We start from the raw sequence: 27,882 nt of genomic DNA on the forward strand, positions 1-27,882 counted from the left end.
ATAATGATGACCATAATGGCTCATAAATTGCGCGTTTGGGTATAGTAGAGGAGTAAATCTGTGAACATGAGCTGTGTGATATGCAAGTAAATGATCAGGTCAACTCTTTTTATAGGCCAATAGCACATACAGCGTCTCAGTGGGGCTTTACAGGCCCACAGGTTCCTGACCCCGGCGTAAGCATTCAGGAACGCTCCTTTTAAAAAAGACATCGTTCGCAATGTGATCGCAATGTCCTCGGTTGGAGTCCGGCTAGGGATCTTTGTTGCACTCTCTCATTATTTCCTGTCAGCTCTCTACTGTCTTCATAAAGACATAAAATGTCCCGAAAATATATAAAGGAGAGTGGAGTGATATACAAATTTTGCCTCTCAGGGTCCATGCTGTGAGTCGATAAACATGAGGTCAATGGACAGAAAATGAATTGACAAAAATTCCTGTAGTTGTTTAATCTTTTAAGTCATTCATCAAGCAAAAAGCTAAACATTATCTGGTTCCAGCTTCTCAAATGTGAGGATTTGCTGCTTTTCTCAGGTTTTATATCTAAATTGAGTACGTTGGGGTTTTTAAACTGTTGGTCGGACGAAAAATACCTTGGACTCTGGGAAGCTGTGATGGACATTTGTCCTTATTTTCTGACAGTTATCTTTTAGTTACAGCCCCTAAATGCATATAACATCACATTTTGGCTTAAAATAACTATGTTTAAAAAAACGTAACGCTTGTGAACACAAAGACAACTACACACATTGTTGGTTTCACACAGGAAGCAAACTCATTCTCCTGGGTTAAAGCCCTGTGTTTTGTGACCCATCCACACCTTCCATGGAGTTTCACAAAGCGGCTGACTTTTTGTCAATTGCTATTGTCGCTAGAGGTCGCTGTCGTCTTCTTTTGTTCATTCTTTTGGTTATCATCCATGTGAATGAATGATAAAACCTACTAGTGGGCGTAGGAGGGCCCAATTATTGACTCGATAACAGTCTAAATTGGCTCAACTGTTATTGACTTTGTCAGTCACATTGTCAAAGGTGCAATGATTTGTTAGATATTTAATTCTGGAACAAAACTCTTCAGTTATACAAATTTAGAGATTATTAAATAGCACTAAAAGAAAAAAGAGGTTTTAACGTTAGTATTACATTATTAAACACAACAGCCTCTCTTTGGAATTGTGCTCGTCTAAATGTACAATATTTCACCTGGAATAGATGTTCGGAACAAAGAGCAATAGAAAAATCAATGATTCCTACAAGAGGGTGAGCAACTTAATGACTTTTCTCTCTCTCCTCAGTGTACACACTCCTCGCGGCTGTCTATTTTGTGAGACTGGTAATGTCTGGTTCATTTATCTTTGTCCTTGCCAGCCCCTCATCCATCTCATTAATCATCCCCTCCTTCCCTGAAAGAATGACTCAAACGCACCCTGAGGTTTGACTGATCTGCTGTTGATTCTGCAACAGGCTCATTGTCCTTAAAAGTGACACTGGCATGATGATGACCAGCGGCATCGCAGCATCCCTCCTGCTGCAGGAGGGAGGTCTGCTGCAAAACACCCCACGTTCTGAAACTAATTAGATCATGAAACAAGCGAAATACTGCAGAAGAAAAACACACTGGAAAGCATGACAGAGACGACACATTTTTGCAAAAGCAGCAACTGGAATATCAACAATTACGTGCGTGCAAACACTGAAACAAGGATGCTGCGCTGACATTTAAAAGTCTGAGCAAAATCTACCCAACTATTGTGCAGAGTGAAACCAAGCAGGCTGGAGTAGGTTAAAGCCCCAGTAAACAGAGCAGTGAAAAGAACTGAACCGGCTCTTTGTGAGCGCTCATTGGTACCTCTTTTGTCCTGCCTCTGGTCTTGGTTTTCTTCTGATGGAGTTTCCATGGTTGTTTTTCTCCCATCCAACAAAAATGCTTCCTTTCAGCAAATTCTCTCTTCCTTTCTCCCCCCTTTTACTCTCTCCTCTCTCGCTCCCTCTTTCGCTCACTCTCCTTCACACACGTTTCTGCTCTCTCTCTCTCTCTCTCTCTTGCTTCACGTTCGCTCTTTTCGTCTCATCCTGCCTCATGAAGGCACCGCTCCACCAGTATACCACAGTTCTTGTCAGAAAGGGATTTGGTTGAGCCCCAGTCATATGTCACTTAAAACCCAGCTTCACAGGCAAAATGTGCATCTGTTCCCTTTTGTTCTGGCTGTTTTCGCGAGTCGGTCAAATTAATTTGTCCTCCTAATGACACACAAATCCTCGTCCATGCCATGAACACACTCCCTCCTCTCAGGCATGCTCGTCTCAGAAACTGAAGTACAAGCCTGAATAGCAATCCGATGAGAACAGGGTTGTTATATCTGAGAGGGTGCAGATGGGTGAGCAGGGACCCCTACTTTTGAGTGGGTTAAAACCATACTCTGCTGTACAGGCTGGGGCAGAAAGCAAATAGGCACACAATCACCTCTCTCTATTTTGCATCCGACCACAGTTCAAGAAAGGGGGAGTGTGTGTGTGCGTGCGATTGGTGGGGGGGGGTTAGCCCTTCATCTTCTGATTGGCACCATATGCCCTCTGCTCCTGCAGCATACATTAGCCACCTCTGAACCGCTGTCTTCCGTCCATCTGGTGGCTTCTAACTCACATAAAAACGGACACAGGAAGGAACGGCAAATGTACATTTTCCTAAACAAGGACGCACAGAGCGTCCTCTGGGCTGATCCAAACAACAGAGGAAACAGCATGAGAAAATCCAGAGAATCATAATGGCAGAAACATGGAGAATGTAAGCTGATAAAAGGAGGGAGAAGAGGATGACACAATGAGAAACAACTTGTTAAAAATAAGCAAAAGATGAGCGGAGAAACAGACAGCGAGCGGAGACTGGGAAGAAGATCTTGGCTGTGTTTGTTTGGCAACAGCAGGCCGAGGAGCCCCAGGGGCATGCTAATGAGAGAAAGGCCTTTCAGCAGTGGGGAGGTGGGAGGGAGCTGCTGGAGCGGAGCTGGAGTGGGGTCTTCTCACGGATACCAGGCCTCAGAGAGGAGGGGGAGCCTCAGGGGTCAGGGAAGTGAACTTAGCGGGGATCCCACAACAACAAATGCCACGCTAATCTTCTAGCTTTTTCACCGTCAGCTCTGTAAAAACGCCAGGACAACTGACATCCTTGTGATGTGGGGAAACGCAGACTCCAGTCCATAATGTAGAAGTGATGGTGGTTTGAATTCTACAGCTGATTTGGAGGTAGCTATGCTTGTGATTTCCCCGTGCATTAATTGTTCCGATGAGCTCGAGTGAAGCTTCAGAAAGAAAAAGTAGTTTATATAAACTAACACTAAATGTGCCACACACTTAACCACATCTAGAGGCAGAGCCAAGTTACTGAGTACAACAAGCCAGTGATCCATCTGCGGCCCTTTAAAAAGAGAACGGACAGCAACATGTTTGAATTTACTGCACACATGCAAAAGAAAATTCAAAACATATGATCAGGCCTGGTCAAATTGTGATTTCAGAGTAACTCTAATGTGTTCCATTCTAGTATGAATAAACATATGCTTTTGATTGGAAATAATGACAAATTCACCCGGCAATTAAATAAAGCTTTTTTTGGCTTGGGGATTAGGTTAGGAAACATTTTGAAACATGGTAGAAGTCATAAATGTGTTGCTTCTCAGTGCATGTGAAGGGCGTCATAGATCAGTCAGTTTGACAAAGAGATCTTTAAGAGAGAAAAAAAAAGTCATGCATTGATTTGGGTGACAAAGTGTGGTTGAACCAGTCTTAAAGGAGCAGCGTGGAGCATTTAAGGGATCTATTGGCAAAAATTATATATAATATTAATAAGGTATTTAATCACCTGAAAATAAGAATTGTTCTGTTTTCATTACCTTAGAATGAGATGTTTATATCTACAAAGGGAGCGGGTCCTCTTCACGGAGCCGGCTGCCATGTTTCTACAGTAGCCCAGAACGGACAAACCAAACACCGGCTCCAGATAGGGCCATTCACATTTCCACGCTTTCCCGTCGGCCACCGTAGTTCTCCTACACTCTGGTTGTAATCTGCAACCTCACTGCTAGATGCTACAAATCCTACACACTGCACCTTTAACAGTAAACATAGAAATTCAGCATATAGTGTTGTAACAATGCTCGTTCACATCCTCAAAAGGCAAATAATGAAGTCAATTAAAGCAGTGATTATGAGAGATATTCATCTCCTCCACATTGACCTTAACCCCTGTTTCAGTCAGAGACACATTTATTGCAAATGGTGACACATTTATAGTGAGAAAGAATCCCACTTGGCTTGGTGGCTAGAGGTGTGGCAGCAAATGGCGCTGGCATGAAGGTATCAGCAGAGTAATCATGTCAGGTTATAATGGCCATGCTGCACAGTGAGCCAGTGACTGTGAAGCCCGAATTAACTAAATAATGCCAATCAGCTGATGCAAGCACAATTTACCTAATTCTAGGAATCCAATGTACAATATTATGTCTACTTTGTGTATTTCTTAGAGAGAAATCACTTTACAAGAATAAATACATCAAAAAAGATACTAATATAGTGTTTATATACTTCAAAAATATAAAAAAAAGTTGTCAAACATAACTTTATCAGTGGTAAATAAATTCATTATGCTATACCAATCGGTAATACGCTGCTATAATGCCTCATAATATATCTCGTGCTGCAAGATATATTATTGGAATCTATTATAACTCTGTGTAGTTACAATTGATTTCACAAGCAACTGTGTATTTAGCTGTATTATGGAGCAGACTTAAATCCATCATTAGAATTCAAGTTGTGTTTCTGGAAACCTGTCGAATATAACATTCACTCTGCTTTGGTCTCCATCAACTGCTGGGGAAAATATGTTGTTCTTTAGCAGTTAGATTGTTCAACTTTATGGGCAGGTAGCGTATATTTTGTGTTTATCTTTGCTGGAAACAGCTGCCTGCTGCTGGAAACAGGGTTGATTTTGAGCAGAGAAACTAAACGACACAGTAAATGTATTGGCAAATCAAAACAATGAGCAAAATAATAAATCTTAAGAGTGTGTAGGATTTGACGGCACGCGATTGGCCCTATCTAGAGCTAGTGTTTGGATTGTCCGTTCTGGGCTAGAAACATGTCGGCCAGCTCTGTGAAGAGGACCTGCTCCGTATGTAGATATGAACGGCTCATTCTAAGGTAACAAGGTGATTTTCAGGTGATTATACACTAAAGAAAACATACTTATTAATATTATATTCCATTTCTTCCAATAGATCCCCCTAACTTTTACACACTACTCCTTTAAATGTCTCAGAGTTGGATGATAATTCTTTTTTGGGTTCATCCCTGTGAGCAACCCCTTCCATTGCATGTAGTCGTGTGATTTATTGACAAATCATTTATTGACTTAATCTTACGTAAAGTGGTACCAAATGAATGAAGCAAGAAAGGTATTGTGAGACACATAAAGAGCAACAGACTGATTGGATCTTTACCAAAAACTACTGTGACAGGCCGAGTTGTCTGTGGGAATAATCATGTGAACGTAGGAGGCGAAGCCTGAGAGCTTCATGCTCCGTTCCAGTGTCGAGACAGCGCCACTCCCCTACTTGAGGACACAATCTGAATGATGATGAAGCTCATACAAATGGAGGAGGCTTCATTGTGGGTCAACCTTTCACGCTGTGAGACTGGGGGCCCTGAATGCTCCTCAGTGTTCAGTCACCCGTGAAGACCTGCACCCTGCTTGGCTCACACCGAGGAAGGAGTTCTCAGGGATGCAGGCCTGTGCCCAGGGCCCAAGTACCACTTATGAACACCGACAACGGCCTGAGAAAACAGGCTCGCCGCACCAGAGCAGAGGACAGATCAAACCATATGACGTATGACTGATTGTGAAGGTCAAAGTCTGTTGAAAAAGCTGAAGGAATCCAAAACAAGAGAGCAAACTGGTCGTCAAAATATCCCTGAATATTTTGCTGTAGCGTTCCACTTGTTGTAGTCAGTGGTGGCACATCACCACACTGGACACAGAGATTGTTATAAACATTGTTGTGGCGATTTGTGCAGTCAGTGAATATCATTCCTGTGGTGGCATTGCTGTCCTAGATTTAAATGCAGGCCATCTTCGTAGTTCAATCTGCTCTGTGTCTGCCTCCATGTTTGGCGTTCTGAATCTAAGTCATTGATTGGTTCACAACAGCATGCAGCTCACTACAAACCCATTATACAGATCCATTCACTTGTTTTTACTGACCCATTTTCCTATGCGAGTCCTCAATTCAGCATATGATCTGTTATAAAAATGCATGCCTCAAAGTCACAAGAACGGCTGATACTTCTATGTAAATCCAACTAATATGAGTCTTTCCAAAGAAATCCTCTCTTTGCAACGGAAAAAAAATTAATATGCAAGACCTGTCCTCATCCATTATAGCAAATATGTGGACAGTGAGAGGGAAAACCACAGTGGTGTGACTTATAGTGATCCTTGTGCTTCTTTTTGGTTCTGTCAAAGCTATAAACTAAGAGAAATCTGTTTTTCTTCAGCATCAGTGTGTGCATAACAAGAAAAAATAAAAAAGAGGAAACTCCATACACTCAGTGTTTGAGTAAAGTGAAGATTAAAAACATATTTGAATCTTTTTATGGTATACAGTTAAATTAAAGCTGTTCAATCTTTATAGGCTTTCAGTGTTTCTCTTTTATTGGACAGTTTAAAACAAAAAGTACAACAATCCATGCAATGCCATGCATTCTTCTTCTTCTTCTTGTCAAATCCTGGCACCTACATTACCCAAAATGCAACTTGACTGCCAACAGTTCAGTCAGAGATTCGATAATGTAGCCGCTAGCCTCAAGCACAAAGACTGTATATAAGAAATGGACGTAGTTACCGTGACGTCACCCATTGGTTTTTGGACTGCTGTTTTGAAGCCTCGAGTTAGGACAGCTGGACAATTCCCAGACCGGACAACGCTGTGGTAGTGCCCTGTCAATCACAAGGTAACCACGCTCGAAAGCATCCCCTGCTTTATGGTCTATTTGACTCTAAATGGGACCATAATTTACTAAATGAACATCATGCTGTATTGAAGAAGACTTGAAACTAGCGATTGAGACCATAAACTCATGTTTACAATGTTTACTGAGGTAATAAATCAAGTGAGAAGTAGGGTCATTTTCTCATTGACTTCTATACAATCAGACTTCTATTTGCAACCAGAGGAGAGAGTGCATGTTTAGGGCACTTCTGCATTGGCTTCACTTTTCAGACCTGTAGGTAGCCCACTGGACTTCACACAGCTCTGTTTGTAGCCACAAAAGGCTTTAAACAACTTGTTTAACATATAAAAGTATACCCACAAACACCGGAAAACATGTGAACGTGTTCTTTATGCTGAAAAAAATCATGTTGAAGAACATCATGCAGCATGGTAATGGAAATCCAACTCCGCTATTCAATTGCAACCATTTATGTCTTGACGTTTCTTCCACTGTACACTTTCCATATTGAATTTTTCTCTCCACTCTGTAATTACACGTGTTTGACCAAACAATGCCCGGGGTCTCTGACTCAGCGCTTCTCTAATTGCATGTTTGTGATACTATATCGTGTTAGGTCTGGAAATGGAACAAAACACTCACTCGGGGATGCCCGGCAGCCATGTTTTTTCTTCTAAAAATGACTTCACAACCCTGACTCTCTGGCACCTCCACAGCCACTGTGGTTTTGGCCTAAGTGGGTTGCAAGGAGAGTGAGAGACACAGATGCTTCGTATTATCCAGGCTTCATTGCTTACAGTACTTTGGAAACTGCCACTATGGCTTGGCCGGACAGTAAACCAATGCAATGTCAAAACCTAAAGACTAAGAATTTCATAATTTCAGTCTGGAGTCAAAAGAGCAAATCAATGCCAGGAAACAGAAACAGAAACCTGGAAGAGAGTGAAAGCGAGAGAGAGGAGGCGTTTATAGTAGTTGCACCCCACCACCTAGCATACAGGCCATGAACTTCTTCCATTTTAGAGAAAAGCCAAAGGTCTCAGCGTAATTGTTTGTTTTTCTTTCAGTGTGCACTAAATATTTTAATGATGCCTCTGGTCTGGACGACGCTTTGCTGCCATCTTTGTGGTCTGCCACGCTTACATTATGGAGCCAGTGAGCCAGCCAAGAGGTACTGCAAGCAAACACCTCTCCATTATCCTGTTAGAATAATGCTCCATAATCACCTCTTGTCTTTTCAATCTATACTGTGATAATACTTTGCCAAGAAGGGGAAAATAATCCAGCTACCTCTGAATAGTTAACTTTAAGAAAAATGAGGGGTTTTAAAACCCAATTTTATTTCCCAACAAGGGACAACACGTATCATTCAGCAGTTTCTCCAGAATAGACGAGCCTCAGGAGAGATTATTTGTGAGAAATAAATATATATTTATCGGGAGGCTGGGTACCTATTAACCCAATCTATATCATCTTGTCAAATGCTACCAGTAACGCTCACCACAAAGTCAGATATAGTGTTCTTTTTGTTTCCACAAACTCATGACGGAAATATCTGGCTGTTCAGGTGCTAAACGTTCCATTATGGTCACCAGCTACTACAGATGCACCGATACAACTTTTTCAGTCTCGATATTGATACCGATATCTGGGCATCGCGTATCGGCCGATACCAAGTACCGATCCGATACCAGTGTTTAATTAATAAGCTGTATGCTTCACTGTGTCGAAGTGACTGGGATCATTCTTTTATGTGTAAGGAAACATCAGGCTTGACTTAAACATCGCTTTCTTAACTTTGTAAAACAAAATGTAACAAATAAATACATAAATAACATAACAACAATAACACATTTAGTGAATTGTTATTTTTTACTAAAATAATAAATTGTACACCACAACTTGGCAAAAAACTTAAACAGGAATTAAGATTCCAGTATACAATGTATATAGTATATAAACATAGAATTGAATTTAATAGATCGGCCCCATTGTCAACGATATCCGATCCAGCTATTTGAGTCAGCATCGGCCCGATATCTGATCCAGTATCGGTATCAGTGCATCCCTACCAGCTAGTAGTGAACTTTGATTGAAAGCTGTTTTGACTGAAAATAGCTGCAAACGACGAAAACCCAAAGCAATGAGCTGAGGGATGCTATAAAGTGGAACTGCAAAGACAGGCGATCATTTTCTGTGGGCTTGTCACTATGAGCGACAAACTCCACATACAAGTAATCATGTGATCCATTGTTCATATAACAATATTGATTAAAGCCACGTTAAAGCTCCTTCGTGGTTATGTAATCATGGCTCCCTAAGGTGCAGATGTCCTTCTAATCTGATTTAATCTGTCTACTCTCTTTATATCCACACTGCAACCACCCTGCAGTCATTTTGACACTGAGCACCTCCCAAAGCCATCTGAAATGTATGACGGTCCATTAAACTGCACTGAGAGTACAAATTAGTCCCACAGGGACTTCCCTTAGTGGCGTTAATCCTTTAAATACAATACCTATCACCGTTTCTATATTTAGCTCAACACAAAGACCACCGAGATGCCTTTTATGCTACGTGAGTGACCGGACAGCAATCAGTTTGAATCATAAGGGAATAGGCAGTAAATCTTGTACTACACGTGCGCATACAGTAATGGTATTGCATTATGAATATTCTTTTGGAAAATTAAACAGTACAAGCATGAAACCTGAATAACCTGCTCCTGTAAAATGTATAATGAAGGCCCAGTTAAATTTTGGCATTAGACATTAGAGATGTTCTGATACCATTTTGTCCTTCCCAATACTGATTCCAATACCTGAACTCGCGGTATCGGCCTATACAGAGTACCTCGTAAGTACTGAGTACTGGGTTAATAAATGATCATATTGGATTGGTGCATAGACTGGCGTACTCGCCAATACCCGATCCAGAATTCTGGGCAGTATCGGACGCATTTCAGATACTGGTATCCGTATCAGAACAACTCTATTAGACATTTGACACGTACGTGCACAATGCTGAAGCACATCATATTTATATAGCACTGAACTATAGAAAGAAAATCTAGTGTGAAAGCAAACGATTTCTAGTTTGATGTCTCAAACATACTGTATGTCAGTCACTGAGGATCTCCACAACTCAAACGTTCTCACACTCCAGTTGCTGGGATGGCAAATAACACGGGGCTTGAGACAGTCTTTCATTTTCCTACTTGTTGCACAGGGCAGAAGCATGAGAACACACACACACAATAGAGACATAATGAAGCACTGAGACATGGGGACATCAGACATAGACCCTCCAGCTAATCTTGGGGTTGCTTCCCATGGACAGCCCCCCCACCCTCCTCTGTGTATGTCCCAGCTGCTGGGATTTCTTTCTCTGCGTCGCTCCCGCCGGTCCTATTGTCCTCCGCCTCACGTTGCCAACCTCTCACCCCTGACCCAAGACTTTACCCTTTTCAAACCCTCCTCCTCTCTGCTCTCCCCATCCCTCATTAGAAGGGAGTAGAAACCTCCTCCTTTTAGCCACAGCCGGTGAGACAGACCAGCCAGTCGGACCCCACCGTGTCAGGATTCATCACCGGCGCTATGACAACAGAGCAGATGACACGGAGATCACTTTAATGCCATTGTTCCACGAGGCTCTCCTCTCGTGTCTCAAAAGCCTGCGCGTCCCGCGGCTGGATCCTGGAAGGACGGGGAGTCGGCCACAACCTGAACCTGACACCTCCACCCCCGCAGAGACGCATTTGTCCTCAGATTCACGATGGAAGCGGTGTAGACGTGGACTAAGTGCTTCACAATAAGTGGCAAATACAGCTCATTACAAGAGAGAGACGGAAGCTAATCTCTCTAGCGGTTGCCGTATACTCTCCCCCTGGCTGACCTCTGCGAGAGTGGGTCAATCCATTACTTTATTACTTTAAGCACTGATAGGCAGTTTTCCAACAGCACAGACTGTAATGACTTCTTGTCCATCATACTGGACATTTTGAAGCATCTAATCTGCAAAATAGAGCCCATTTGTGATGCGATGCGGTCACTACATCATTATCAGTGTCTAAACATTTACACTCCCAGAGTATTCTTCTCACACAGTCATTTAAATTATGCAGATGTCTCTGTAGATGGAAATATAAGACGCAAACACTGGTCTGATGATACATTATTAGTATGAGCTCAGAAGAATTTGTATGAAAATAAAGATGTATAACACGCTAAGGAGTCAATTTGTGGAATAGTTTTGAAAATGAAATGAAAATGTGTAATACTGTACATTTACATAATAGATTTAAAAAAATATATTTTGAAAATAAGATGATTAACAAATATAAAACAGAGATATAAACGCTGGTGTGTATATGAACTTTTGGGGTATATATAACAAACATATATATTATTTTGTTTTTCTTTTATTTTCAGTGTATAAATTTAATGAGAATTGTACAAAATAATTAATAGAAAAAGCTAAAAAAGCTTTAGCTGACACCTTTTCGGTGAGTATAAACTTGTTTTGGTTTGTCACCATTTCAATAGTAATGACTTATTATTGTTTTTAATCACATTTTATATGTGTATTTGAGTTACAGTATATAAGTTGAAAATGACCAAAATAAACTAAAATAAACTTTAAAAAGAGAGTCATGTTTCTTAAAAGAGAGTCATGTTTCTTAGATCATTTAGTTGGAATAAAAATACAAATGCTTCTAATTTCACCCCTAAAATGTTGTGTTTACAGATCACTTTGGCCCGAGAAACTGATTAAAAACCATTTGCATAATTTTAAAGTGTCCTAACTGTCAATTAATACCTTCAACATTGTTTACTTTGTATATTTCTCTTTGAAGATATAGAGGTTCCTTATGTGCCATACCTCAAATTCAAACTACTTTGAAATCAATAAATACAGAAAATGATCTTATATTGTCTTGGAAAATGCATACACTAAATCTGCCTAGCAACAACAAACACAAGGCCATCCAAAGCAACTCTTAATCTGGAGGCTACTGTACACTTCACATGTCATGGAATGACTTGATACACTATGCACACATCTACAAGCTTTCACACACTTTTTCTCTCTCACACACACACACACAGGATTATGTGCTCAGTTACAGAAGGCTTGCTCTGTACATCCCAGATGCTCCATTCCTTCACTCACAACATCATTTTCCCATTTCCAGCGGTGGACACTATTGTTCCGGTATTGTTTTCCCACAGAGTAGAGGTCAGACGCTAAGATGACTTATGAGGCCTCTCGGTGGTATAGCTGTAACATTCATACCGCTAACTGATATCTCCTCTGGTCTGCGTGTGGTTTACGGGGTCAAGCTGTTTTTCAGACAGAAACATCTGGGATTTCCTCTCCCCTGAAGCCGCTGCTGTTCGCTGGTATGTTTCTCCTTTCCTCTCCAGTGAACCTACACTAAGTGACACAAAATACTTTAAAAAGGTGTGCAAATGGTAAAAGCATCACACATCACACATTACTGAATTATTATTTTTTTCAAGTCAAATTGAAATCCATCTCCTCAAAGCCCCCAAACAGTCTGTCTGTGGAGCAAACACTCTCCCCTCAGCTATTGGGTTTCCTGCAGCTGTCGCTTTATAAAAGCTCAGCTATTGCAGATTTTCATCTGCTTAGCAGAAGTGCCTCTTCCTGCCTATCAAGGCTTTCTCTGGAGGATAATAAGCAGACAATGAAAACTCTCACTTGGAAACCTTTTTTCTTGGGCAGGAAAATGATTCCTGGCGGCAGAGAGAGAGAGAGCGAGAGTGTGTGAGTGTGTCCAGTGGCCTCTAACTTTGGTTTCACTGTGTCACATGCAGCACCGCATCACGACGGCATGAGCAAAGAGGAGTCATGTGCATTTCATGCACCATCTTAGATAAGCAACAAGCTGTGAAGAAAATTAGTCTTCGCTTTGTTTTTATGACAGTATTATAAAAAAAAAAACATCTTTTGCAAAAAGTCATAAGGGGTTGCACGGATATTCATTTAAATTCCTGCGCAATTCATCCCAAGCATAGCATTTGGCTGCATCCAAATGCTCTCAGGCCGTCTGGCAGGGCTCTTCATATGGTGAGCATTTCTCATTGGTGTGCTGGGGTACCCCAGATGCTTTTGTCTTACGGTTGTTTAGCAGCTGCGTAAAAGCGCCGAGGACAAAGAGCTATCTGTGGAGGGTTGAATACACTCGGTGGGCACACAGCCAACAGCTCAATCCTACAGGCTCCCACAGTTGAAAAGCAGACTAATGCATTCTGCTCTCACTCCTCACAGATGATCTCGCAGGGAAATTAGCTGGCAGAGGCCCTATTATTTCTTCTCATTTCACCTAACTGCTTTCACATCTGAACTGTGGTCACTGCATCCAGCTCCTAAATAATTATCTACATTATAAAAACAATATCTTCACTTGTGCACTTTCTCCCAAACATAGGAAGAATGAATACATTGTGTTGGAAAAGCCAACCATCTTTGCCGACAGACACTCCCGTCTCTGATAATAGAGTGTGGAAAAATATCAACGTAGTGTCTTTGGCAACTCTGTGTTTACTACTTGGAGCCAGAGATTTTAAAGCTGAATGAGAGGAAAGCATCAGTGAAGCTGCACCAAGCACCACTTGGCACACTGACCACAACAGGCTGAGACGCCTGTTAACTGTAGATTTTGTACCCCATCACTTACATTGGAAGGGAATCTTTTAATGGCTAGTTCGTACTGTAGGAGGTTAGTTGGTTAATAAACCTGGTTCAAGGTTCATATGTGCACCTGAGTAATGTTTCAAGACATCCATACTTATCTGTGACCTCTGTATCCTATTCAGGGTCGGGGGGTGGAGCCAATCCCAGCTGACATTGGGCGAAGGCGGGGTACACCCTGGACAGGTCGCCAGACTATCACAGGGCTGACACATAGAAACAGACAACCTTTCACGCTCACATTCACACCTACGGGAAATTTAGAGTCAACAATTTACCTAACCTGCATGTGGGAGGAAGCCGGAGAACCGGAGAAAAGAAGGCGGGGAGAAAAGCGGCAAGATTTGATCATGACTCAAATGAGATATAAGAGCTCACCATAGACTGTATGAAATGGATGTTGTCTCCGTGACGTCACCTATAGGTTTCTGAAGAGCTGTTGTGAAGCTCTAAGTGATTTTAACATGGGGGTTTATGGGGATTGACTCGCTTTTGGAGCCAGCCTCAAGTGGCCATTCAAAGAACTGCAGAATTCTGAGTTGGCTTAATTTCTTGCTGCTTTGGGCTCATACTCTTTCCTCTAAAGTTTCCATTGGGTTGCACTTGTATGTACATGACATGAGAAAAGATCAAAAAGAGAGAGAACTTGAGAGATAAGTTCAAACCCTGCTAATACACACAGACACACACAAGCACATCTGGCCAGTTGTTTCGGACACTGTTTGAACATCCGACAAGCGAGGGGCTGCATCGGCGGGGGCGTGTTGCTTCGTGACATGAGACATGAAATACGATTCAGGAAGTCCAGCTTGAGGAAGAGATCAGTGAGTTTGAAGGCATAAGACCGGTTCAGCCTTTGAGCGCTACACTTCTGCAACTGGCTTCAGCCTTTAACCCTGGTTGTCGCCCTTTAACCTCTAACCCTTTGGCCCAGATCCTGGCCATCACAGAGTAGATGCATTAGCTAGCAAAGCCCTGTCTGCCACAGGCACCAATCACTGTTCAGTCACTCTTAACACTGACTGCATTATCATTTATCTACTTGCTTACTTGCAAGAGAAAATAGGTCATTGTGTTATTGACTATTTAATCAATGTCCCCTGCTCATGTGATACAAAGAGTGGATCGAGGCGTATGCACTGTATCTGGTGCGGTTGCAAATGTCGTCATGTACATAGTTGCTGTAATGTGGCTCACTGTAAATAGCAAAAAACCCTGCAGTGTTGCTGAATGCCTGTTGAATGAGTGAGTGAATGTTCATCATCAGCTACAGGGGCTCTTTGCTTTTCCCCCCCAACCTATTATTTCCCACAGGCCTTCTGGAACAGTCATCTGACTGAACAAAACACCGATAGATTGCAGCTCCACTGGCAAATATCAACTCTGCACTCTACGTATGCACATGCACGGATGCCAACATATTGTAAAGTACAAGACAAAACTAAATTAGACCTGATTATGCATGTATTTGACACTTTAACCTTGAAAATCGTGGGTGTTTTTCTGCAGATAAAATAAAAGGCCAGATTGTATCTTTGGCATATTTTATACGACACCAGGGTTCAGCTGTCTGTGCATATCTGAAAGCCTGTGGTCTTTTGCATATAGGGGCTATTTTCAGATATTTAAATGTCATCCTGTTCCCAATGACTGTGACATCTCCCTAACAAGGACAAAGTTGCGCACACACACACACACACACACACACACACACACACAGAGTCACCCACGCACCCACTTGCATCCCTTCTGCTCAACTATGAATAGGCTTTTAGTAAAAGTGACATCCAAGTCGCATGCCTCAACAAGCATCCCCACTCAGGAACTTCTATTCCTATCATTTCATGTCACAATACTCAATGGCCCTCTTTGTTGTCGGAGGAGTTATTAAGCTCAACAAATTATCACGACTGCTCTGGCAGACCTGAGGGGCTGGAGAGAAACAAAAAAATATATATAAAAGGCAGAGTGAGACGAGAGAGGAAAGGAGACCCCGAGAGAGAGAGAGAGAGAGAGAGAGAGAGAGAGAGGAGGAAACAAAGTGGAGCAGGAAGGGAAGCAGGAGATGAATGAAGTCTTGATTGAAACTAAAAGGGGTCTCTTTTTTAGAGCTGCACAGTTGCATAAAGTACTGTATATGGGCCTCATCTGCTGTATAATTACCAAAGATGCTCAGTCATGTCCTATCCCAAATGGAAAGCAGCCCAGAAATCATGTAACTATGACAGCAACCACCTCATTATGGGGGATATTCAGCGTAATTAACGATTGCAAACCGAAGACGAGAAGCAGTTTAGGAATTATTGATGGTGACATAGAAAATGTGGGGATCCATCGGAGCTCATACTTTATTCGGACCGTACTGGAAATTCGTGGAGGGCATCTTTTTGGAGTTAACAAGAGAATGCTTTGTTTCAAACAAACAAATGCAAAACAGCAAAGTTCGGTGACTCATTCTCGCATGCCCTGTGTTTTTTATTCTCCATTGGAAACAGAAGCATGACCTGCGAAGTGCCTCCGAGGACCGTATCGCCATGAGTCAACTAAAAGCCGGAGGAAATTATCGGACTCTCTCTGTTATTGCTCCATCAGATGACAAGTTGTTGATTCCGAGAGCGCGAAAAACACCTCGGCCAGCAGTCACGGGTCTTTCCTCTCCTCAGACTGCAGGATGCAGGGTCACAGCCCATGTGTCTGTGTGACAGCGATCGCTGCTGAAGTGTGAGCTAAATAATCAGACACTTTCCAGACATCCTATAGTTCAGATGGAGGAGGAGTATACACGCCAAAGAGCACAAGACAGCCAACACCTCAGAGACACACTAAAAATCATTATGAAGGACACAGTCCAACCGCTGTGTTTGTGAATCATTGAAGAACAGAATTGATCAGCAGAAGTCTTCACTTTATTACCAAGAGACTGTCATGTTTAGGCCTCCACTTGTACTAGGGGCGGGGGAAAAAAATCCATTCACCTATGTAACGCATTTTTTCTACAATTTTGAAATTGATTTCTTAATACCAGAATAGATATATTTGCTTCAATTGAATCTATGCGGAGGTAAAAGGAAGGGAAGTTACCGCTTTTATTGTTGTAGTCTAAGTAACGTGACGTCATATCCGTTCCATATCCGTCAACCAAAACAAAAAACCGCAGCCGGCCGCAGCGAGACGAAATGAAAAAGTAGAAAACAGCGGAGGGTCCGCATGGATACGACCTGCACCCTCATATGTTAAATCCAACATGGAAAAACACTACACATACAGTAAAGTATGGAAACACTTTGGGTTTCACACATTGCCAGGTAAAGAAGAGCTGGACATCATGGCTAAAGCTGCATGCTAACTCTGTCATGGACAGGAAACGTTATTGTATTGTGGTAACATGCGGTCAAGCCAGCCGTCACTTGAATCTCCTTGGTCAAATCGGCCGACGCTACAACTGTAGTGCACCCATATACTGACATTTATTTATAATGAATTCAAACAACCCCGATGGAGCTGACCATGGATGTATAAAGAGAAAGAAATAAAGAGAGGTAACTGTATATACAACATACATATATGGAAATAAGATTGATTGGATTATATTCACCAGAAGTATAAAACATTACATGCCCCTTATAAATTAAATAGAAAATAACTAATTTGTGAGGGAAATGTCTTTATTATTGAATTTTTGGGTTGCTGGAAAAAATGAATAATGCCTGACAATGACATCTCTGACTACATACATGCTGAAAATCATACATTTTTACTGTATTAATTTAGATATTTTCCAGAGGTAAAAGTCCCTAGAAGTGTGTGATTCAACTTTTTCCCATGGTGTTAAAAAAGTTAACAAAAATCGCAATAAATCGTCATATCGAATTGTAAGACGAGAATCGCAATACTTAAAAATCGCAATACGTATCGAGTCGGCACCCTAGTATCGTGATAGTATTGAATCGGGAGATAGGTGAATCGTCCCAGCCTTACCTTGTACACCAGCAAACCATGTGTCAGTAACAGCTGAGTCGTTGAACAACAGCGAAATGTTTAATTAAAGACACATTCAGAACTGTCAGCTGTAATTTACCCTCTTCTTCTTAAAAATACTCAAAAACAATGATGTAACATTTGGATCTGGTTTGCATCCAGCAGCCTTGATGACCTTTTCCACAGGACCACCACGCTGAATACAAAACACAAAACACTCCGACTAGCCTAGAGGGTTCGTGAGTTTCCATAAGGAAAAACAATCCTTTCCTCTTCTTTTTTTTTTTTTTTTTTGGTGTTTTTGCGATCAGAATCTGTCTCCAAGGAGAACAGACACAGTGTTTGATTAGTTGAATCTCCTGTCATGAGACAGCTTAAAATGTCAAGCACATAATCAAATTGTATCTGCAAAAAGACATCAATGTAAAGATGGTTAATCTTCCGCACTAAATGAGACTGAGAGACGGCTTTCCAAGCTGAAAAATAAAATATAAATTTGCTTATGTTTGACAGATTCCTTCTCTATAGCTTGGGGGGCTACAATCTGTAGCAGGGAAAAACTATTAAGCTTTCTGTCATGCTTTTCTTGGTAAAATGATCATCACATGCAAGAAAGAAAATGTTTATCCTCAGGCTTTCTCTTCAGATGTTTGGTTCAATGATAAACTATCTAAGTAGAGCTGAAACCACCATTTTCTCCTGTGTGTTTAGTTACCAAGTAACTCTTGGCAACCAGACACCATTGGGTGAGTAATTGTCTCAGGACAAACACCAAGAACCTAACAAGATATTTGTGGAAAATGACTTGACTGTCTCCCTCTCTGAATCGAGCACACAGTGGATCAAGGCCAAGTTATCCTCCCACGTCCCAAACACAGGCCAACACACTGTTAAATCGTTCATCGCCAGGACAGAGGAGAACCTCTCTGTCTTAAAAAACATGTGGCCCCTCTGTGAGGTGAAGGTCACTGTAAAATCAAATCAGACACAAGTTACATAACCTCTAAATGACATCTTCACACACAAAGACGTCCTGTTTATTTTGGGCTGAACGGCTTCACGCACACAGTTAATCCATTTTCTGTTTTCAACATGAAACAGCAGATCACAACACAGCGGCGTGATATCAGTTTCTCTGACACAACAAAAGGCAAGCTTGAAGGCCCTCACACACCAAGCTGACGGTTAGTCGTCGGACAATTTGGGGCCGTCGGTGAGCGTCCATCGGCCTAGTTTTTGCGGCGCGTCCCTCACCGTCAGTTCTAGTTTGCCCGCGTCAGAGTTTTTTCGGCAGATTCAGCATGTTGAATCGGCGGCGGAGCCCGTCGGTGAGAGAAATTCTCACGAGAAGAGAAACGGAAGTGAGGAAAGCAAGACAAGAGGAAAAACCGAGAAGGCTCTTTTCACTTTTCATCTGCATCTAGTCATTCCAATACTCGGATATTTTCACAACAACATCTGGAATGAAGCTAAGTGGTGAGTGAGAGCGGTGTGAACATGGTCGTCAAATCGCGCTTGATTTCATGTACGTATCACAACAACGGATGGTATATCCGCAATCCTCGGTCTTCCGGTTTCCTTTTTTGAATGACGAATACAGACTACCGCCGCCTGCTGGTGTGGAGAGTTATTTCATCTCACGCAGGCACAGAGCGTACGTGGTAACTGGCCGTCGGCTGTAGTCTTTGCGGTGTGTTTCGGGTGCAACTTGTCGGCCAAAACAAAGCCGACACAACAGGCGGCCATCGTCGCCGCTAGTTCTCCGATGTCGGGTTGGTGTGTCCCCAGCTTTAAAGAAACTATAAAGTCTCCGAATGAATCCCGTCATGCTTACAACAACACTATACTTCTCCCAAAAGGGCCATGGGGCATCTTTGAATAAAAAATAAATAAATGGGAGCCTTATCAAGTGGATAATGCACAAAGGTTGATTGCCATGCCGAGCAATAACCTCCATGAGACAGTGAAAGAGGGTCTGTGGGGAATCAGTTCACAGCTCTGAAACTTGTCTCTCTCTCTACATTAAGAGCCACTGAAGTCGCACAAAGGAGCAGCTCCAAATTAGAAGCACAAAGACGCCTCTGTGAGAGCTTCAGAGCGAATTAATGAGCATTGATACACATTCGCACACTGTGTTCCTCTCCTGGCCTTCAGCTGCACATCAAGTCAATAAACGCTGGCCCAAAAAGCAACACAAAGAGTTCAACATTGTAGAATTATGTGTCATTTTCACTGAACTACCTAGCCCCAGTGCACGATGAGAACAGTTGGGAGTGTTTTTCATGTCGACTCTCCCATCAGGTCCACAGTTTAACACCATTCCAAAGTCTTAAAAGTCAGCAAGAAGTTCCTAAAACATCCACCAAAAAGCATGCCCTCCAGGTTGCCAGCACAGATGGCCAACACTTGGGACTGATTTTAAAAAGATGGGACGGTCTCAGCTCAGCCCTTCACATAGCAATTACAATCTGGCACAACACAAAGCATGACAGCTATGGAGCATCTGACTAATACAATATGTTGCCTGTTAGTGTGGATTTTTCCAGTAACTTTTTAGTCATTCTTTACCAGCAAAACATATTAGGAAATACCTTTCAATTACTCATTATCAAACACTGCAAGATGCTCTATAACTCCTGACCAATAATGATCAATAAGGAGAAGTTTTGATCCCAATAGTTCAGCACTGAGGCCCTATTGAAAGCAGTATGGAGAGACAGTAGAGGCAGCTATAGTTGATCTGGATTTAACACCTCCACAGAGTTGACTGCAGGAATCCTGATGGACTTAATCTCTCTAATCGCTTTCCTCAAGTTGCTTCAGCAAGCAGGCTGTACTAATGCTCATTCTCATGAAAGCAGGTCAGGTAAACAGCCCATCTGCAGCACTAGTAGTAGAAGAATAAGTTGTGTTAAAACAATCAAAATCGGCGCGCCCTGAAAGTTGGAGCGACAATAACAAAGTATCATGCTGTCATTACGCGCAGAGAAGCGACGTTTCTATATAAAAGTTCAGCTATAGACTGGAGCATTTGTTGGTAGAAACTCACCCATTGTTGTAAGTTTTCCAAAAAGCGTCCGAAGTGAAGCGATCGGCTGAAAGTTTGAGCCTCAGCTACACTGATGTTGCTGCGTCCTGGGATGCTCACTGTGGCCGCCTGGCTGCTCCAAACCTCCAACACTCAACACTGCGTCTCTTTGGAGACAGCCGGAGTGACGTCACCACGGAGGGGATTACTGATGGGAGGACTGCCCCCACCTTCATCTCCACTTCCACCCCTCCTCTTCCTCCTCCTCAGACCTCATCAGGAAGTTTCACTGCAGGCAACTAACTCATCATCAGCCACTTTTATCTTGGAGCATTCCTGCGCGCAAAGTTCTCCAGTGGTGATCAAATAAACTCATTGCAATGTGTACTATTGTTCACCAACATACATAGCAAGCATGTTTAGGATAATGTGTTATCATGACAGCTGTGTCAAACTGACAACAGACAGATAATGGCAGGTCAGAGATCACCATATTAACTGCAGAGTCAGGAATTATTCTGGTTTGTGTCACCATTACACTCAGTTAAAGGGACTGTTTGTAACTTTCAGAAATGCTTGTTAACAGCGACACCTGAGGCTGTTAAGTCAACGAAAGTCAGCGTCGGGCTCGCGCTTTGCTCGCTCTACATAGACATGAATGAGCATCGCTCAAAACAGTGAGGCGACACACGTCAGCTAAAACCACAATATCACTCTATATTCCACCTGCTTGGCAGTAATGTTAGCTGACCAGACGAAGGTCTCTCCATGAATCAATGCTGATCCTAGTGTTGGCTTTTCCTGCTTCAGCCCCGCTGCTTCAGCCTCCCGGGCTGAAGCAGGAAGAGAAACGTTATATCATCTCCCACCGCGGCCGCAGGGAGACACCGGCACCCGGTCGGAGACGATAACGTTTCTCGCTGCGGAGCCCCGTCACTTCACAAGACATGGAAAACCTCTGTTGGTCTGGAGGAGATGCAGCATTTATTTCTGCACAAACGTCCACTGTACATTCACTAGATATTCTCAGAGCTAAACTAACTCTTCTGCAGTGTGTAGTATGCGCGCATGCACGTGAGGTGGAGCGAGAACGAGCGCGTTGTGTGAGTGAAGGCGAGCAGGCAGAGGAGCAGAGTACAGCAGACCAAAGCTACGGTCCCCCCGCGTCCTCCTACCGCCGCCAACACCACTGTTTGTTGTTTTGCAAGACGGGCTTCACTAGATATAACTTTGCGGATTTGGTGCTTCCGTGTAGTTTGTGTTGGAGTCTTGTCTGAACAGCGTAGCCACACGCGAGCGCGCATGGGAAACCAACCTTGTAGATTTATACCTGCAAAAAGTTACAAACAGTCCCTTTAAGTATTTTTTTTTTTTTTCAGTAAAATAAATGACCAAGATTGTTAAACAACACTCACTGCTGTTTGGGGGTTTTCTGTGCTGTGTTATTCCTCCTTTGTTCCTGTACTGGCTTTCCCTCCTTTGCCCATTTACACACCTGCTCTGAATCAGCCTTCTTCCCAACCAATCAGCTCCTTGTTCCCATTTTTTTTCCCAGCCAATCAGCTCCCTGAATTAGTGCACCCGTAATCTAATTCTACACTTATACATGCATGCATCTATATCTATAGATTTACAGTGTTAGTGGAAAAACAAAACAGAAGTAACCCTCTTTTCTGATGCCCTTTACATGCATACATGGGTGCATAAGGTGTTTGATTTTAAAAGATGTCTCTCATGTTTGACATTACGTCTGTGTGGACTGGGATAAACTGCAGTCTTTCACAAGGATGAGGCCTTTGCAGAAACAATGCCAATCACCATCCGTCCAGTGTGCTGGTATCCGGTATCCAAGGAGTTCTGAGCACCCCCTAATCCAATCCAGTCTTTTCACTGGTGGCCAAGTGGCAACTCTCAATGGGTTGTTTCATGGCCAAACAGGGCATCTGCCCAACATTGCAAACACAAAAGCCTCCGAAAGGCAAATATTAGACTGGTCAACTTTAGCGTTACAAAGACAATATCACCCTTTTTTCAGAGGTACATTTTTTATTCTTAAACCACTGTGCACATTTATTTATTATTTTTGTAGTTTGCTTTCCATGTCACTTCTGGTCTGTGATATAGCTTAATGTCAGCAAGTTTTCTTCTTTTTCTTTTTTTTATATTTTCACATTTATGTTCCTTCCATCTGTAAATGCAACACAGTCTCACAGCAGTTCGAGAAATAGTCATGAACTTTAATCTATTTGATTCATGTACACAAATTTCCCTTTTTTTTGTGACGCTCAGCACGACATTCAACAACGTATTTTTCGTGCTTTTTCCTAAGAATTTCAGGTCTTTTAAAAATAAAACTACTTACTTAGGTTTAGGCAAAGATCGACTTGGTTAGGCTTAGGCAACAAACTACTTAGTTAGGTTTAGGAAAAGGTCGCGGTTTGGGTTAAAATAACTCCGGAAGTGAGGTAACTTAAGTACGGGAGTAACATGACCAACAAACCAACTTTGACTTCTGATTTTACATGGGACACGAACGCCAGTCTCCTGGGTGAAAGTCCTGTGTTTTTTGACCCACCCATCCACCCTGACATCCTCCCTATGCTGCGTTCGCTACTCTCCATTTCACAATTGCGTGGATAACGTGAAATTCGTGCTTTGTGTGGATGTCCATCAATACAGATCTGCAATTCCTGCCTGTATACATACACTCCAAACATATTATTACCTGCATCTGTGAGAGGTTTTTGTGTCATAAACCACATTCAGTAAGCAGGTCTGCCACACAGTATACATTGGGCTGATATAGCATGAAACTGATATTAGAAATCTGCATCTACCACAAGCTGTAGGTCTGTACATGAGCTGCATGTCAGTGTGTGTGTGAATAGAGGAGCTGCATGGGAACATTCCAGCACTGTGCTGGCTGTTACAGCCGGCACGGCAGCTGGCAGACAGCAGGCATGCAACTGTTATTAGGGTGGACCACGGCAAAACAAAACACATCAGACAAAGCCTTTTTATCTGAAGTTACACAGTACATATGGCCATGTCACTTATAGACCAATACGCCCAGGGCATGACGTTTTAATTCAACGGGGGATGCAGAAAACCCTCAATGTTGCTTAGGACGTTCATTATTTTTGTTAATTGTTATTCAGACTTGGCAATCAGATCAAATACAACAAAGTCTGTGTAGGTAAGCTGCTAGTTTGGGTGTTTATCACAATTAAAGCTATAATTGCAATGCCATCAAATGAATAAGTGAAATAAAAATGTCTATTTAAATAAACTTTGTGAATAAAAATGGGCACCATTTGCAGGTCCAGCACTGATTCATGTCTTGGACAAAGCTGTTTGGAGCTGTCAGCCCGCTGATTTATTGAGTGGTTGATTTGTGCAAACTAATATCTGAAATAACACATATGGGCAAAGTATCTGTTACAGTAATTCTGCCCCCCCAACCTCTCTTTCAGTGTTTTTCTTACCAAAGAGCTGAAGCATATCTTGAAGCAATTTGATCTGTTCTAATTCACGTTATGTTTCTAATTAAGAGAAAAGCACAGTGAAACAGGGCTGATGGCAGGCAGTGGAGGTAAATTGAGGTAATCCTGCAGCGTCTAATTGCAAATAAAGAAAAGCTGTTGAAGCGCTGCACCAAACACAGCAGCCGCCATGGTTACAAACCACTGAGAAAATGGCAGACCCCGTGAATGGGCTCAAAATGAGAGGCGATTTAAAGTGTACTCAGAGTGAAGTTGGCATCAGATCGAATGTTACACGACTCAATTGGATAATTCTGGGCCTGCAAAGCGCTAAGCACATAACGCTGCATAACATTACTTGAATGATAAGAACTCTCTGATCATATTGGTGATGAAATAACACAAAAGAGTTTCAAAATAACACAGAGCATTACAAAATACCCCTTTTCCTGTCCAGTATTGAATGTGTGCTAAAGATATTGATGACTTCAGTTTTCCCAGATAACTCTCTAAGGGTAAACAGATGTTAAGAAATGCGCCAGCAAACATCCAGTTACTGCACGCGTTTGCTGAAAAGGCTCAATGAGGATGATGCAAACTCATTCCAGCTCAAATGTTTGTGTGCGCTCATTATAAGTGGACACGATTTACTGCTTCTTAGAAAAGTCATGTTTCAGCAAACACAGAAAACTTATTCTTATATGTATCGTACATCTGTTTTGTGTGTCCTCATTCTTTGTCACAGAGATATTGGGTAATTTTTTTGCTGACTGGCTGCAATTGTTCACAGTCAGGCAGAGGTGTGGACTCGTCACATGACTTGGACTCGAGTCAGACTGGAGTCACAAATTTGATAACTTTAGACTCAATTTGACAAAATCCAAAAAGACTTGCAACTCGACTTGGACTTTAACACCAATGACTCTTGACTTCATTTGGACTTGAGCCTTTTGATGTGAAAACGTTAATGCTTCATTCCCAACAAGTCGACACTTGTTGATGAATAAAATATGCGGAGACACAATTTATGATTGATGATTAAGTTTGCTCATACTTGTTTTAACAAATAAATACACATTTTAAAAAGCATTCATGATTTTTGTAAATTTAATGTATTATTCTGTTGTTAAAATTACATTTCATTTGGTGAAGAGTGCATCATGACTTGTTTAGGACTTGAAACTCAAAGTTTAGGACTTGTCAGTCTTGACTTGGGACTTGACTTGAGACTTGTCAGTCTTGACTCGGGACTTGACTTGGGACATGTCAGTGTTGACTCGGGACTTGACTTGAGATTTGTCAGACTTGACTCGGGACTTGACTTGGGACTTATCAGTCTTGACTTGGGACCTAACTTGGGACTTCTCAGTCTTGACTTGGGACCTAACTTGGGACTTGTCAGTCTTGACTTGGGACTTGACTTGAGACTTGTCAGTCTTGACTTGGGACTTGACTTGAGATTTGTCAGTCTTGACTCGGGACTTGACTTGAGACTTGTCAGACTTGACTCGGGACTTGACTTGGGACTTGTCAGTCTTGACTCGGGACTTGACTCGGGACTTGACTTGGGACTTGTCCACTTGACTTGGGTCTTGACTAGGGACTTGTCAATATTGACTCAAGACTTGACTCTGGACTTGACTTGGGACTTGACTAGGGACTTGACTCGGGACTTGACTTGGGACTTGTGAGACTTGACTCGGGACTTGACTTGGGACTTGTCCACTTGACTTGGGAGTTGACTAGGGACTTGACTTGGGACTTGTCAGTCTTGACTAGGGACTTGACTGCAAAAGACTTGACACTTATTTGTGACCTGCAAAACAATGACTTGATCCCACCTCTGCTGCCCGGTGAAAACAGTGTATCTCCAAGAACTGCTGACACAACTTATTCTCTAAACCCAGTGAATAATGTCAAAAATGTGTCGACTCATTGTTCATTTGAACAAAAGCAAACAACCTGATGGAAAATGAGGGCGAGTGTAAATAACTACAGCACAAGTTGTATTTATATATAAAATCAAATCCCTTTGAACTCAGAGAGAATACAACTGAGACTCTGACCTTGCGGTGAAGTGAACAACATACGAGGTTTAGAGTGGAACTAACATCTGGTTTAGTATTTAAGAAGGAGTGGAAAATAATGTTTCATTGCCATCTCAGGGAAAAATGCTGAGGAAATATGTTGTTTACCACCACCCACAAAAGGCTATCAAAAGAGTTTAATCTATTCAACTTGCCTATAAAACTAAATCCTGCTTACAAGTTGAAAACATATGCCAATTAGGGATTAGGTATGTTTGAATCTTTTAGCCAGTGTTTTTCTGCATTAATTCCCAACCTGATTGGGGATTTCTGATTTTATCAACTATTATTGAATCTTAAAGTTGGCCTCTGATTAAGTAACTTTAACAAAATAAATGTCATGTCGCGGAAAGGTTTTAAATGTCAGTCTCTGCTGGAGGTTATGCAAACACAACGCATCACCGGTATAGTTATGAGTCAAAACAGGCAGTGGTGAAGTCGTGGTGAACGACTCCAGCGGGTCGAAGGGAGTGATGAACATGTAAGCGGCGCTGAGCTCATGTAATTTATCGGCCCCGGAGGCCCCAGGCAGAGGGCAGCCACAAAACAGCTGGGGGCTGGGCAGGAAGTTACATCCAGGCCAGTTATCTCCTCAAGCTCAGAGTGTGAAAAAGAGTTTTAAAAAACACTTATCGTTCGATCCCTGTGGATAGACATGCTCAACGTGTGAAATGAGTGAGAAAACAGAGTCCAGCTGTGGTGTAACAGCGCTACAAATTGTGTTGCGTGTGCTGCCCTTTGGTTTCCGGTGGTGTTAAGAAGAGTGAAAGGAGTTGGGAGTGGCCGTAGATTTTGGAGGACTCAACAGACAGACTTAACTCTGGGAATGGAAAAACAACAAGGGCAACTATGCACACCCTCGTGACTCTGCCTCCAGAGATAATTGGGTCACTGCAACTCTGTTGCTCTCCACATTCAGGATGAGTCGTGTCAAAACCATCAGCTGTGTGTCGAATGTTCAGGGATGGAAAACAGAACAGAAATATGGACACTTGATCAGAGTTAGTTCATCTTGACTGGATTCTCCCTCAAGCAAATATTCTATTATATTAATACAGACAAACACTGAGTACCATTACTTAACATATCATATATTGACTGCTGACATACCCTTAGCAAAAAGAAGCTTATTCAAGTGTGCTATTAGTATACTTCTTTTAAACTTAAAATAAGAGAGTATGCTTTCAGTTTACTTTTTATGTACTTATTAGGGATATACTTAACACAATTATACTTACTTACAGTATGTATACTTGGCTTGTACTGACAAGTATACAGAAAAGTCTACATGCAAACCGTAGTATAGTATATAGTATACTGGCATATACTTGGTTTGTAGTTCTGCTTACTTTTTGATAGCCTATTAAAGTGTGTGAGTGTTCGTAAACGTATGCTTTGATAGGAATTTACTTCAATTCATGAAGAATTTTCCACGTTTTTTGCATTTCCCTGTTCAAAGTGGAGGCATGCAAGAAAAACAAATTTTAGTATTTTTTTAATCTCATCACAAAACATCAAGTCAAATAGCAAAAGGAGCAAGACTCTTAACGTAATACATAAATCATTGGCTAAGTACAATAAGT

General features: G+C 42.0%; 1 protein-coding gene across 3 annotated transcripts in view; it reads right to left on the bottom strand.

Moving 5' to 3' along the window:
• Positions 1–20,904, bottom strand: part of gpm6bb (glycoprotein M6Bb) — a 37,273-nt gene extending 16,369 nt beyond the window's left edge. The window contains exon 1 of one of the 3 annotated variants that reach the window (XM_037789105.1): positions 20,752–20,904. In XM_037789105.1, coding sequence (XP_037645033.1) covers positions 20,752–20,755 — 4 coding nt within the window. In that variant the 5' untranslated portion in view covers positions 20,756–20,904. Of the gene's footprint in view, positions 1–1,848; positions 1,975–20,751 lie in introns of those variants that run through there. The other 2 variants (XM_037789104.1, XM_037789106.1) reach the window with 2 other exon arrangements.
• Positions 20,905–27,882: the final 6,978 nt, after the last annotated feature.

Source organism: Sebastes umbrosus, chromosome 13 (genome assembly GCF_015220745.1).
Source record: "Sebastes umbrosus isolate fSebUmb1 chromosome 13, fSebUmb1.pri, whole genome shotgun sequence".
Lineage (NCBI taxonomy): Eukaryota > Metazoa > Chordata > Actinopteri > Perciformes > Sebastidae > Sebastes > Sebastes umbrosus.